We start from the raw sequence: 15657 nt of genomic DNA, 5'->3' as shown, positions 1-15657 counted from the left end.
CAAAAACAGCCAAAAGGTGGAACCAACAGATGAATGGATAAACAAAATGTGGTACATACATACAACAGAATATTTTCAACCTTAAAAAGTATGAATTGCTGTCACATGCTACAACATGAACAATCAGGACGTTATGCTAAGTAAAATAAGCCAGACATAAAGGACAAATACTGTATAAATCCACTTATATAAGGTACATAGAGTAGTCAAATTCCTAAAGACGGAAGGTAGAAAGGCGGTTGCCAGGGGCTGAGGGGAAGGGGGAATGAGGAGTTATTGTTTAATGGATATGGAGTTTTAGTTTGGGATGATGAGAAAGTTCTGGAGAGGGATGGTAGCAATGGCTGCACGACCATGTGAATGTACTTAATGCCACTGACCCGTACGCTTAAAACTGAGCTAAAATGGTCAAATTTATGTTATGTCTACTTTACCCAATTAAAAAAAAAATTTTTTTTAATCAATTTGAAAAACTAGAGGAGCCAGAGACAGCCCAAAGTAGAAACTGCGGGGCTAGGTGAAATCACTTTCTCTCTCAGGTAACCAGGGCAACACAGAGAAGGTTGAGCAAAAGGTAGCAACAGGATAGAACTAGAGAAAACAGACTGCTTGACCAGGCAGGCTGAGTCTCAACCTGGGCTAGAGTAATTAACTGACGGAGACTGGACAGGAACACCCAGTCCAATTCAACACACGCTGAATTAGCGTCTGCACAACCTTTGTCTCTCCAGGCCTGTATGTAACCGAGGCCCTTACAAACCCTTTAGCTAGAGCAATGGACTTGTTCATTTAGGACAATGGCCTCGGAGTCAGGTGGTGATAAAGGTTCTGTTCTCAGCACCCCGTCACAGACAGGAGTGCCGAGGCCTGTGGTGGTGGCCAGCCCCAGAGGGCGAAGCCATTGTCTCTGACAGTGGCACCCGGCCCTGACCCTGGCCGCTGCATCCCGGAGGCTGTACTCCGCTGACTCTCCCTTCCGAGTCGAGTCTTGGAGCAGATGGTAGGAGCAGCTGCCAGTGCACCCAGCACCCACAGCACCCAGCCGGACAGCCACCCAGCCGGGCCAGTTCCCAGGCACTGCTCCCACAGCCAGCCACCACAGCCCAGAGCCACAGGCTCCCTCGTTTCTTTGAAGGGTGAGTTCTGAGTTCCCAAGCCAAACGAGGCTACCAAAGACGCACTCCTCCTTTCACGGCCAGTCTAAGAACCACCAGCCACGCGCTCCCCACGTGGTCACTGTGTCCTCCTAAGTTCTGCAAATGCATAACGTGGACATAAGGGCCCTGCCCTCCATCTGCTTCTCCTGCACGTAGACAGCCCAGGCACACACATGTGAAAGTGTGTCCTCATGCAAGGTCATATGTGCACAAGAGCAAGAGAGCCATGTGAGCTGTCGCGGGAGTCTGTGGGAGGCTGGAGTGAGCAGAGTTGACGATCGTGAGATGTGAGCGAGACGATGAAAAAACCGTGCAGAATTTAGATCCAAGAGGGTAGAAGTCTTTCCTTTTGCAAAGAGGAATAAAATGCACATTTCCAGGAGGCAATAGAATCTACCTATGGAGTTGGGGCTGTGAGACGGCAAGAGTGGGAGACTGGCGGCAGGGGTAGGTAGACACCGCTCCGTGACAGGCCCCCCCCAACACCAAACTGATGTGGACATTGTCCCGTAAGATATCCTGAGATCCCACCCTTAGTCTGCAGTCCCTGTGCCCTGTAGCAGGGATTGTCCCAACCAAGTCGTTTAATGCCTCCGACGCTTCGCACAGAAATGTTGGTGGCTCTGTGAGAGTCTAAAAGCTTAATCCTGGTTTAGCTATCTCTTTTAGTGTTTTATATTTTGGCTGTATTTTAGCATATGTAAGAATGTCTCCTGTTTGCCTCTCTTTCTATGCCAAATTAAGAATATCGCCAGCCTCATCATTAAGTTGTATGAGGATTTACCGAGCCCCTTCTACATGGCAGGCACAGTTCCAGCCTCCGGAGAAACCATGGTGAGCAGAAAGGGTCCCTGCTCTCGTGGCGCATCCTCCTGTGCTAGCTATGAGGCAGTGGAGAACCAGGTGGAGGCACCAGAGAGGAGGGGAATCGGGGAGGCAGGAGGTGCAAACATCACATGTCAAAGTGAGATACCGGCGGGGGTGGGGGGCATGGGGATGCCTCAGACAGAACACAAAGTGAAGACCAGGTAAGACATGGCTAAGAGCTCAGCATCATATGCATAGGCCAAAGGAGGGTCCTCAAGGGACAGGCTATCGTCAACCCCAGGCATCCTATCATTTATGTAAACCCATTTTTTGTTTCCAGATGGATAATCTGAGAAACTGAGAGGTTTACTCAGTTCCCTATGACTGAATCTCTGACAGGCTAGAACTGGCTGAAAGGATCAACCATAAAGACATTTCACCTAGCGAAACTGTCCCTCAGTACGTACTACTTGTTATCATCGGTCAGGGGCCCATTAAAACTCTCCAGTAGCAAATGCTGCCGGGAATCCAATGAAATATTATTGGGAATTAATTTTATTTGTATGTTGTCAAAACTCAGAGTTTTAAAAAGTGACTCTAGATATTAAAAAAAAATTTTTTTAACCTGAAATAACTGGTATGAATCTTTGATCTTTCCAAAGAATGGTTTCATCTGTCTTTATATAAAAGAGACAGTCTGCAAACAGGCTCAACCAAGCTGGAGCTGAGAGGGCTCTTACTAATAAACACTGTTCATTTTATATTGGCTGGAAGCAGACATCACTTCACATCTGAAACCCTTTAGAACACTTTTTTTTTCTTCTAAACATCCAGTATGCAATGTTTTAAGATACACGTATACACCATATTTGGAAAAAGAGACACCCAAATCTCTTCTGGATGATAAGATTAGTAGTGATTTTGTTCCTTTATTATGTCCCTGTACTTTCAAAATTTGGGGCAATGAACCTGTAGAATTTTATAAGCAGAAAAATAATTTTTTTAAAAACGAAATCGAATTTCTTCTTTTTAAAAAGGATACATAGTATGTTTGGTGTCATCTTCTTCTTGTTTCAACTCCAATCAGAAATTCCAACTCCAAATATTTCATTTATACAGAGAAAGGTAATCCTTTGGATAGAAACATTATTCACTATTATCAAAGTTAAACAATCCAAAGGCAGTGACTACGGTTAAAAAAAAGGACACGGGCCTAAGAGTCTCAGACTCAGCTAAAATCTCAGATCTAATACATCCCAGCTGTGCAACCTTGGGCAAGTTTCATAACCTCTCTGATACAGTTTCTTCATCTGTAAAATGTCAGTTGTGAGGATGAAAAGGCTGCCTGGGCAGTAAGGGGCCATGTGCCTGATGGTATGAAAAGCCCCACACACACACAACAAAAAACCAAAACCCTCGGTTTTATTCTGCACCTTCCAAATGTGACAAATGTACTCAAAGACAGTGGCTCATATAAAATAAATTGGTAATTTGAAATCTTCTCATTTGAAAACAAATGCAGATAAATTTTCAAAGTAAAAACCAAGACTGGAAAGAAATGTTGTGCTACAGCCAGCCACGTCCATCCTTGTTTCCAGACCTCCAGTGGGAAGAAGAGGCAGGTAAACAGTTGGAGGTACATCTGAGGGGTCCTCTGTAAATGCCTAAGGCTGGCCTACTACAGACACTCAATAAATAGTAACTACTCTTACTATCTCTAAGTAGGTGTGTACCATTAAATAAGAAAAAGTGCTAACCTCTTATCTTACAACCCAGACATGGCAGTGGGGTGGGTCTTTTAACTGCTATATACTGTTAAGTATATAGCAATTCACTATTCACAATTCACTATTCACAATTCACAATCCCAATTCACTATTTGGGATGTCAATATAGAGTAAGCAATCAATATGGTTCGTCAGATCGAGAAATATACAAGGAATATAAGCTGAAAAGAAAGCAAACACAGAGTCTAACACAGACCAACATAAATTTTGGTTGAAATAATTACCCGCCTATAACCAACACCCACACACACAATGCGTACACATATTGTGTCGATGTGTCTCAGATTTCCCCTTTCAATGTTCAGCGACGAAAGCAACGCAGTAGGGCTTTGGGATGTTTGATTTGGACAGAGGGAGAAGGAAAAGACTAGGAAAGGAAAAGGGGCTGAGACTGAGTTGTTACCGCAATTTGAATTCAAAGAGCACAAATTCTTTTCATCATTAGAAACTGGAATCTTACCAGGTCAGGGATGAGGTCAGGACCTGACCCAGACTTGGAATCTGACTGCATTCAGCTACCCCTAGACAAGGGGGTGAGTGTTGGAAACCTGAAAAGTAGAGGCCAACAATGGGATCACAGCGATGCCTGATTTTGAGTCAAATGTCTGTTAGTCAACCAGGTGCACAAACCACCCATTTAATTAACCTGCTCTTGAACTATTTATTGTCTTCCCGACTGAGAGAAAATTATTCTTTCTGGTTACCTGCTTGGCTTCAAGGGCTAATTCAGAGAACTCCAAGCCTGACAGTTTGATGGAGGTCTCTGGTACCTGCCACTCTCCGGCCAAGGCAAAAACATAAAGAAACAGCAAATAAAGTATTTCTGAAGAAGAGAGGTAGTTAGCCTTCTACATTGCAAACGCCTCACCAAATCCAAAGTAGCACAGAAAGCTCCTTTCAAACACATTAGTAGAGGTCCACTGCACTGTTTGGGCACGATCTGTTCTGCACCCCTTGTTCATTCTAAGTTAGGTAAAGGTTTGTTTTCCCTTAACAACTGTCAACAACTTCAAGGCTCAGTTCTCCACTGCAGATTAGACCCAGCCTTCCCGTGCAGAGGAAGAGATGGTGCAAAATCCCATCACTTCTCACTCGCAGCATTTTTGATCAGACCCGAAATTCCCATGTCTGAATTCCTTCTCTCTCACCCCCCGATTCCTAAGGCAACTGATTCACAGACTTACACCATCTTAGACATCAGGGGAGGCTTGGAGATCATCCAGGTCAACTTTCTCACTTTTGAGATGTCTTCCCTAAGCGTCTTCCCTAAGGTGACATAATTAGAAGTCTTCCTCCTCCCGGGGTTCCCCTCCTCCCTGCCAGAGAGCCTTGTCCAGGAATTCATCTTGGGATCCTTCCCTGCCGCCTGACTTGCTGGGCAGGAAGATGCACTGAGGTGCTTCTCCTTCTAAAACGCGTGACCTTAACCATTCTTCCCATCAAATTTCTGAAGGTGAAGCCAGGGAGCTTAAACAACCTCAGAGGACCAAGTTCTGGGAGTTCAACTGACTTGGCCAATGTTGTGCTGTCTTTATGAGAGAATCAGCATTCCTCACTCCTCTCTCCCTCTCTTCAGAAGCACTCTGTCCACTATTCCCACACCACCCCTGCAGAACCAGGACTCACCACGACTGCCCTCAACCTGGTGTAGCCCCAGGAAGGGCAGCACGCAAGTTTGTGCCCGCTGGAGATGCTGCGCACCTGGCCAAGCGGAGATGTGCTACCTGCAAAGTCTTTCGGGACTTGGTTGTCTCGGACCCCAGGAAGGCAAAGGAGGAAACTCGCCCTCCTCCACCTCTCTCTACGTGACCACCCTGCACAGCCTCATTCACGCCCGTCTTTCCCCAGTCTCCCTTGCCTTCTCCTCGCTTTTCTCTCGTCCTCACCGCCCGCTGCCTTCCTTACCGAACCCCATCACCTGGTTCCCGTCCACTCCGCTCCCCGGGCCTGGCCTCTCCCTACTTCCTCTTACAAGGCGCTCCCGTCGTGTTTCCACTTTGTCTCCAATTATGTCTAAATGCAACCCACCACAAATGCTGACATTTTAAATGTTTAGTTGTTATAGTTACTTGACTAATTGCCGGGCCGACGGTGGCGCTTCTCCTTCGCCTCCCGCGGGCAGCAGAGGAGGCGGCCGGGGAGGTTAAGGGGGTAGATAGGGCTGTAGACGCTAGTCCCCGGGGTCTGGGACACAAGGCCAGGCCCTGGCAAGGGTGTTCTGCCCCGGAAACCGGCGGTCCCTCCGCCTACAGCCAGTAGCCAGGGCACCGAAGGCGCGCCCGGCCTCAGGATTGCCGCGAACCGTCTCCCGCCCTGGGACAACGGAGCGGCAGACAGTCTAACCTCGGGCGCGCCGCAGCCGGCCTCCCATCCGTCCACACTCGCAATGTGGATAAAGTGAGGTGGCATCTTCGGGAACCTGAGGAAGGAGATGGCCAGGGGCGCGTTTGGGGGCGAAAGGAAAGAGTTAGAAGCCGCTGCCGGTTACTCACGTGCCAGATGGCGAAAAAGATGAGCGCAGCGCACAGCACCAGCGACAGCATGTAGCAGAAAGCAGCGAAAGTGAAGGCCATGGCCGGCCGGGGGCCGCCCGCACTCCAACCCCACCACACACAAAGCAGCGCCTAGGAAGCCGTTGTCCCCCTCAAGGACCGCACTCCCTCAAAAGGGGGGCAAAAAAGGTACGCCAAGCGGAAAGCGCCTTGAGGGTCCGCGAACGGGGCCAGGATTCCCGCAGGCTCTGGCGACCCGGGACTCCTGCTTGTTTGAGAAAATAAGTGCGTCGGGCGTCGTTGGCGGGAACTGTCCCCAAATCGAGGAAGAAACCAAATCAGTAGAGAACTCCTGCAGATTAGCGTCAACCGGCGAGCTTCTCGAGACAACACGGCGAGGGCTGCGAGGACTCCACGGAGGACCGCGTGAACAGCTCCCGTGGCCCCGGAATCCTAGGGAAGAGCCCCCTGCCTTCCGCGCCTAAGCCACACAGGAGAGCCGACAGCGCCGCTCGGGACTCTCCCGCGCCAGCCAGGAGCCAACCGAGAGCGTCCAGCGAGGTGCCCGGGCAGACCCCGAGCTGCTCCCAAGTCCCTGGAGAACAGGTCTTCAGGTAGCCGGGAAGAGCCAGGTCCCCTTGGTCCTGCGCCCCGTACGCGGATTCCACGGCTGCCCTGCGCTCTTGGGTGCGCCCGGCCCCGGCCTCTGCTGCGGCCCCCGGCCCACCGGCCTCGGTAATACAAGTTCCCCGGAAACGAGGGGTTGGACCGGGCCGGGCACGGGCTCCAGCCCAGCGGGCCTGCTCCCGCCCGGGCAGCTGGAGTGGATCTCAGGCCAAGAGCTGCTCGCCGCGGAAGCTCGCTCCACCTGCTGCTGCCGCCGCCTGCGCCACTGCGAGAAGTGAAGACGCGCAGCCGGGGATCCCCTCCCTCTCGGCTCCGGCTCCGCCGAGCACGCCCTCCCCGGCGGGCGGAGACTGAGGCGGCCGGGGCTGGGGAAAGGTGGGCGGCCAAGCGCAGGCAGGATCCCGGTCGCCGCCGCCGCCGCAGTTGCGCCAGCCAGCCTCTCCGAGGAAACTTGAAGCCAGCGGCGTAGGCGGGGCAGGACGGCCGCGCCGAGGTGGGGCTGGGTGGGGAGGAGCAGGGACTCTTTAAACACGTGCGTCTGGAGGAGGCGGGAAGCTGCGGAAGGGTATTTGTGTACCTCGTATCTAAAGGCTGCAGGAGCCGCTCCGTATCTCGCCACTTGCTCGGGAGTGGGAAATGTGGCGCCGAGGGAGTTGGAAGCGTGTTGGTTGGGCACACAGGACAAGCTCTTGGAACCCAGGGTTGTTCGGGTGGGTTTTCCCGAGCTGTGGATTTAATACTCCGGGCTGCGTTTGCAGCGCATCCCTGAAAAATTCTGCATGAGCGTCTTTCACTCGCCGCCTCCACCCTCCCCCGCCGTCTGACCTTGGGAATGAGGAAACTAGACTTTGAGGACTATTGTGGGCCGGAAAGGCAGCAGCAGTGACTCTGTGTGTATTGGTGTTGGTCTAAAGTGTCAAGAGCATGTGCTTTTGCAGTCAGACTCCGTTCTAAGAGCAACTTTCTAAACCTCTTTAAATCTCGGTTTCCTTATCTGCATAAGGGTCAACATGTAATTGCCTCTAGGTCTACATTGCACCGCCAAGCGCAAAATGAAAGTGTGGGGCTTCTTGTTTAAATGTATTGATATATATATTAAGAATTTCAAGATAGCAACCGGCAGACTTTTAAACCAGGGGTGAGGCCCTTCTGAGTACAGGACTTACCCCGCCCCACGCCCCGCAACTGTAGAGGTTGCATACCTGTGATTTCAGCCCTGCTCTGTGTTATATTTGTTGCCACTTTATCTTTCACCAAAGTATGTCTGCAAGTATAAAGTTTCATTAAGGAAAATTTGCAAATACAGAGATGGGAAAAGATGAAGCAAACGCTATAATTTACCACCCTCAGACACCACTAACACAAAAGTGGTTGGTATATTTCTTTCTAGCTCTATTTTTGCTTTTTACTTGATATCAATTATTTCTTTTAATTGTTGTAATTATACTGCATAAATTTTTGTAACACCAAAACGATACGATAATCTCAAAGGGAAACTTGACCATTCAATATTTGGAGTCCCTTTAAGGCTTATCTGTTGTCATTTGTTTCTGCTGGTTCTTGCTTCCGGAGTCCTAGCACCTCATCTGTCTAGTAATTTTTTATTGTATGTCAAACATTGTTTTTAAAAGTTCTTGTGGAAATTTGAGGTCTGAGATGATGTTATCTTCCTCCAAAGAAAATTTTCTACTTCATTTACCAAGTGTCTAGGGGAAATGAACACTCTAGAATTACCTCAGTCCAATTTCAGGGATTGAGATTCGTGGGCTACCCATTGACTGTGGTCTGTGTAAGGGCTGGTTTTTTTATGGTTCACTCTTATTCACATGCAACAGTCCTTTTGGATCCCAAGCCAAAGCGAGTGGGTTTTCAAGTCCCAAGTCTTGGTGGTCCTTGGTGGTCCTCTGACTTTTGCTCCAACCCTGCAAAGCACTAAAAGCAGCCTCTCAGCCACCTGTTCTAGATTAGCAAATGCCTCTAGGGCAAAATTGACCCCACGTGCTAGGCTGATGCTTCTAGATTCCCAACCACTCTCAGAACTTGACCCCAGTAATTTCTTACTCCCTTGTTGAGTCTTTGGTGCTTTTAAGAAGATGTTTTTATATTTCATCCAGCTTTTAAAATTGTGTTCAGTCGGAGGATTGGTCTGAATTATCTAGCCCAGCATTACCAGCAGCAGAAGTCTCTACGTCAGAAGAAATTTTCATTATCCTACCACTCTGACTTTCAAGTCTCCATCCATATCACAGCCTCTATTTTCCTTGCCCTTTCCCCAGCCATGCTTTATTTAGTTTTATTGGTTATAGAATGGTATCTCAGTAAAGGTGACTGCAGTGGTAGAATTTCAGAAAATAAGAACCCCAGGCCGTTACTATTTATTCAACAACTGTTGTTTAGTACCTATATGTTGTGGGCATCGTTAGGGATCCACAAGGTTCCCAGTCTAACTGCTGAGGTAATTAATAACTCTTTCACCAGGCAGTGTCTTAAAAAAAAAAAAAGTGGCTATGACACAGTGTAGGAAGACAAGGAATAAAGTGATTAGAAATAGATGTTGAGTGACCAACTAAAGTGTTCTGCACCCAATTCCAATGTGGAGGATTTTCCCACATCACCACGCAACCCTCTGAAACCAGCTGGTGACCTACAGTTCAACTCAATTCTGACACTGTCTACCTGGAGATAGTATCAGATTCTACAAGTTAAGGGCTCAGTCTCATAAGCCAGTCCTCCAATTCAGATGCCAATCACAAGACCAGGTTGTTACCTGTGCTTCTGCTGGCTGGCTGTTGATTTGGAGGTTCCAAGGACACCTTCCTTGGGTTTGATTAATTTGCTAGAATGGTTCACAGTACTTAGCAATCTAGTTTACATAGTAGATTACCAGTTTATTACAAAGGATATTAAAGGATACGAATGAACAGCCAGATCAAGAGATACACAGGACAGAATCTGAAAGGGTCCTGAACACAGGAACATCTGTCCCCATGGAGTTTGGGATGCACCACCTACAGCGATGGGTTCTGATTCAGCAACATGGAAGCTCTCCAAATCTTGTCCTCTTAGACTGTTGTGGAGGCTTCATTACATAAGCATGATGGATTAAATCATTGGTAACAGAGTCAACCTCCATCCCCTCTCCCCTTCCCAGAAATCAGGGAGTGGGACTAAAAGTTCCAACCCTCTATTCATGGTTGATTCCCTGCACAACTAGCCCCCATCCTTATGTGCTTTCCAGGAGTCACACCATTAACATAAACCCAGTTGTGGTGGAAAAAGGGGCTTGTTATGAATAACGAGACACCATTTCACCTTTCTGGCTCTGAAGTGATTTCAGGAACTGAGGACAAGAGACCAAATATTATCACAAAAGATGCTCCCACTGCTCTCATCACTCAGGACATTTCAGGGGTTTTGGGAGCAGTGAGCTAAGATGGTGGACATTTGAATGACCAAATATATTGATATATTTCTTATAAATCATAATATGCTGCCAACCTACATTGTTTCAGCTACTGTAGACATTGAAAAGCCAATTCCTTGATTTTTTTCCTAGCCACTGTGCAGCTAGGAGTGGCCACGTGACACAGCTTGAACCTGTGAGATATATATTTCTTTTTACCTGGAATGCAAACCTGATGCCTGGAGGCACACCAGCCATCTTGTGATCATGAGAAGGAAATCAACACATTAAGAATGGAGAAGCCAAAAAGACAGAGGGAGGAAATACCATTGACATCATAACTGGGCCACCCCACCAGCCCTGAACTTCCTATTCCCTCACTGGTATAACTGCAGTGATTGTGATACTCTTGAAAGATTTCTGTTCCAGTTGGTAAGTATTACAGTTGCTGCAGCAAACAGGAAAATTAATAAATAATTAAAAATTCTAAATTAAACTCATTCACTTGGGCCAGTTGTCATAGGATGTCACAAGGATCATTGATAAACGGGCCTCGCGGATGCTTATTTATCACAGAGCACACCATGCTATTGACATCCTGGTTTATCACTATATTGAAATCACGTGGTTGCCACTGATTCTAAATAGTTGTTACTTTACTTGTATTTGTGCATTGTACTGCTTGTGTAAGTGGTCAATGTAGTGTTTTAATACTTATAAACTTAAGAATTTATAAATAAAATATTAAAAACAAACCCACAGAATAAAGAGAAAACCAACATGGATACATTTATTAATGTTCCATTTAAATATCATACAACTCAATCTTCTGAGCCTGAAAAGAACAAGCAATATTAATATTGAAGTATAGCCTAGAATACTTACTGTGTGGAAATCCAAACGACCTGAACATTTTTACACTGTGCAAGAATCAGTGCAAATGCACACAATACTTTTTATTTCTTTAATGTAAAATAATTAGATTATTTTAACAAAAATATAAGTGTCTCATCAGTGCTAGGGATATAAGTATGGGATGCAAATGGTGCTCTGAGTTGACTGTTAAAAGATTTAGATATTCATCAGAGTGGCAATCACATTTTGCCAAAGCTCATGGTTCAATAAAAGAAAATTGTAATTATCGCTGAGAAAAACAATCAAAAGATCAGTTTCACACAATAATGTATTTGAAAGAACAAAATCTTCTAAGTTTAACAAAATGTTGATTAAATGATTAAAAATATTAAGAAAGTACCTTTTAAAAGGTTAACTAACACTAGCCAGCATGTGCTTAAACACAAGCATTTCCAAACATGAAATATTCAACAGCCATTTTAAAAAGGATAGTACCTATATAAGAATACATTACATTCTACATTTACGTTCCCACTTGTTGGAAAACATATATCTACTGAAATGAGAAAACAACTTATTTTAAAAGTTATAAATCAAAAGAGTAAAATATTCACTTTCTATGAACCTTCAACTGTTTCACATAAAAGCATATTAAAAATTTATTTTAAAATGAGAAATTTTAAATTTTGTTGATCTTGTGGAGTTGGAAGGAATACTACTTGAAATAATGACCAAACTTTACTGTCAATGTTTAAGAAAAATGGTGTCAATGAGATATATTTTCATGGAAACTTTTTGTTCAGACGGTGCTAGTGCCTGTATGTTAGGGAGAAAGTCTGGTATTTCAGCCAAAATTTTAGAGATGTTTTTAAATGTTTTTAATTTGGCACTAAGTCACTGGATGATGACTTTTGGCACTTTTGGCACTAAGTTACCCCTGGATGATGCAATGAAAGACGTAAAGTCAATAATTCACTGTAAATTTTTTTTCTTGCAGCTTTGTATTTATTATTGTATTAGTCTGCTCCAGCTGCCATAACAAAATATCACAGACTGGGTGGCTTAAACAACAGAAATTTATTTTCTCACAGTTCTGGAAGCTAGAGGTTCAAGATCAAAGTACCAGAAAGTTTAGTTTCTGGTGAGAGCTCTCTCTCTGGCTTGCAGGTGATCGCCCTCTCACCATGTCTTTACATGACCTTTCTTCTGTGCACACACGGATGGGGAGGGAGAGGAAGAGGGAAAGGAATCTGTGTCTCTTCCTCTTCTTATAAGGACACCACTCCTTCCGGATTAAGGACCCACCATTATGACCTCACTTAATTTTCATTACCTCCTTATAGTCCCGATCTCCAAGCATTGGGGGTTACGGCTTCAACATATGAATTAGTGGGGGACACAGTTCAGTCCACAACAATACCATACATCAAATAAACAAAGAGAATTAAATAATATCTCTGATGATCTGGGAACTGAGGCTAAAACTGAAAGAATTTTTGATATTAATGAACAGTTTGTAATGCTGTAATGCAAAAAGAATTTAGAAAAAAATTTTATTGAAGTATAGTTGACATACAATATGATATTATTTTCAGGTGTACAACATGCTGATTCAACAATTATATACACTGTGAATTGATCACCATGATGTCTAGTAACCGTCTGTCACCAAAGTTATTTTGATATTATTGACTACATTCTCTGTGCTATATATATATCACCCTGACTTGTTATTTTATATCTTTTTTTTTTTTTTTTTGCGGTACGTGGGCCTCTCACCACTGCGGCCTCTCCCGTTGCGGAGCACAGGCTCCAGACGCGCAGGCCCAACGGCCATGGCTCACAGGCCCAGCCGCTCCGCGGCACGCGGGACCCTCCCGGACCGGGGCACGAACCCGCGCCCCCCGCATCGGCAGGCGGACTCCCAACCGCTGTGCCACCAGGGAAGCCCCTGACTTGTTATTTTATAACTGGAAGTTTGTATCACTTAGTCCAGTAAGTGTTCAAGAAATGGATGTGTACGGATGGATGGATGGATGCAGTTATCGGTCTGAGTGGTATGGTAGTTGACTTAAACTAGTCTGCCCCACTGATGATGAGCAACCTGCAGATGGACCATATCTACCCCTTACTTATTTACCTAAGAGCACTTACTACTCTGCAGGCCCAATAGACATGGCACAATCCGTGCCTGTAAGGAACTCAGAATCTAACAGAGATGCACAGAGCCATCTATGATAAGAACCTCAACAGAGGAGTGCAAATACTTGTAGAGGCTCCTAGGACAAGGCTTTGGACATAGAATGTGTTCAAAAGGAGTATTTTTCACTGAATTGAATCAGATGACAAACTAGTCGGGAAGCTTCGAGCTTAACTTTCCACTTGCAAGCTGTGTGACTTTAGTCAAATTACTTGCTTCATCTCTCCACGCCCTGCAGATGTGTTTCAGTTCTGACATGAACACCAGGTATAAGCCAGCTTGGCCTGTGCAGACAGGACCCAGCCTTTCACAGAAGCCACATTTTCACAAAAGAATGGTGGGGAGAGGGACAGAGGGGGACCAGGGAGGGACTTGAACCCCAAAACTGACCATTTCAGAGGGTCCGGGGGTTAGGGAAGCAGAGGAGTGGGAGGCAGCTCCATGCTTATGTTCTGAACTCGTCTAAGTGTCATCTTCCTGCCAACGCTGCCTTCTGTGGAAATTGTGATTTTGCTATTATTAGCAATGTTAAACAGGCACTGTAAACAGATGGCAAACAATGAGCCTTTGTTAGAAACACCCCATTTAGTTCTGGGCCCTGGCTCCTTCCACACCTGGATATATAACGTCTATTTTAACAATACCACTTAAGAGGCAGCTGTTGTGTCAGGCGAAATTGTCTTACATAGAAACTGTAGAGCTTTCAGGAAGAGGTTCATGGTACATGCTGGAGTCTGGCCCTTTATCCTCTGAAAGCACAGAAGTGGATGCCTTCACATACAGGGCAGGCGTTATTATTGACATGATAAGTCTGTGCTGCCGTTACTCTTTTTCTGTTTGCTAATTCCGAGAGGAGACTGGAGGGTCTGAGCATTTCTGTCAGTTGTGAAATATATCCCCATGCTTCCCACGTGCTGTGAGCAGGCATGCCACCCTTCATAACAATTTCAGGAGTCCTGCAGAAAATCTGAGGCTACTAAGTTTAGCCCCACAGCTTATGAGTCTGTAACTCACAAGATTAATGTTGAATCTAATTTTATGGAGTCTAAATATTACTGCCATGATTTCCTTTCCTTTCTTTAACGTGCTCTGAGAGTCCCATCTCTTCTCCTTGAGTTTTTCCACACCTCTGTGCTCTACCGGCATTTCTGTTTTTAAAAGCTGTGAGTCACCACAGACTTAGAGAACAAACTTATGGTTAGCAGGGGGAAAGGGTGGGGGGAAGGGATAGTTAGGGAGTTTGGGATTGACATGTACGCACTGCTGTATTTAAAATGGATAGGGACTTCCCTGGTGGTGCCAGTGGTTAAGAGTCTGCCTGCCAACGCAGGGGACACAGGTTAGATCCCTGGTCTGGGAAGATCCCACATGCTGTGGAGCAGCTAAGCCCGTGTGCCAAAACTATGGAAGCCCACGTGCCGTAGAGCCCACAAGCCACAACTACTGAGCCCACGTGCTGCAACTACTGAAGCCCGCATGCCTAGAGCCCGTGCTCTGCAACAAGAGAAGCCACCACAGTGAGAAGAGCGCACACCACAACAAAGAGTAGCCCCCACTCACTGCAACTAGAGAAACCCCACGTGCAGCAACGAAGACCCAATGAAGCCAAAAATTTTTTTTAATAAAAATAAAATAAAATTGATAACCAACAAGGACCTACTGTATAGCACAGGAAACTCTGCTCAATGTTATGTGGCAGCCTGGATGGGAGGGAAGTTTGGGGGAGAATGGATACACGTATATGTATGGCTGAGTCGCTTTGCTGTGCATCTGAAACTATCACAACATTGTTAATCAGCTATACTCCAATATTAAATAAAAAGTTTAAAAAACTAAAATAAAACACACACACACAAATAAATAAAATAATTTCATTAGGAACAAAAACACTGTGAGTCAAATATTCCATTTTCTCAGTTCTTGTAAAGATTATCTGAAATCATTATAAAGATAAGAGTGTCTGTATAAATACATGCGCGCGCATGCACACACACACACACACACACACACACACACACACACGCATTTGGAATGAAGGAAGTTCTGTCACATTTGGACAAAATAAGTCCTTGAAGCGTCATCTGCATGAGCACCAGATGTCACGATGACCCCACCATTTAACAACAGCAACCGTTTATGTGTTCTGTGAAAGTATGGATAAATAGTGGTTATTAAGAATCCTGGAAAGGGACCTTCAAGACGGTGGAGGAGTAAGATGTGGAGATCACCTTCCTCCCCACAAATACATCAAAAATACATCTACATGTGGAACAACTCCTACAGAACACTTACTGAATGCTAGCAGAAGACCTCAGACTTCCCAAAATGT

At 45.6% G+C, this 15657-nt stretch overlaps 1 protein-coding gene across 2 annotated transcripts in view; it reads right to left on the bottom strand.

The window, feature by feature from the left end:
• The window catches only part of CNIH3 (cornichon family AMPA receptor auxiliary protein 3), a 254681-nt gene that overhangs the window by 114901 nt on the left and 124123 nt on the right, over positions 1-15657 (bottom strand). The window contains exon 1 of one of the 2 annotated variants that reach the window (XM_027122290.1): positions 6244-7444. In XM_027122290.1, coding sequence (XP_026978091.1) covers positions 6244-6324 — 81 coding nt within the window. In that variant the 5' untranslated portion in view covers positions 6325-7444. Of the gene's footprint in view, positions 1-6243 lie in introns of those variants that run through there. The other variant, XM_027122291.1, reaches the window with a different exon arrangement.

The sequence above is a fragment of the Aethalodelphis obliquidens genome, unplaced genomic scaffold (assembly GCF_003676395.1).
Source record: "Aethalodelphis obliquidens isolate GAN/ISIS:26980383/991018 unplaced genomic scaffold, ASM367639v1 scaffold24, whole genome shotgun sequence".
Taxonomy (NCBI): Eukaryota; Metazoa; Chordata; class Mammalia; order Artiodactyla; family Delphinidae; genus Aethalodelphis; species Aethalodelphis obliquidens.
Note: the sequence above shows the minus strand (reverse complement) of the source record. Positions and strands in the feature narration are given on the sequence as shown.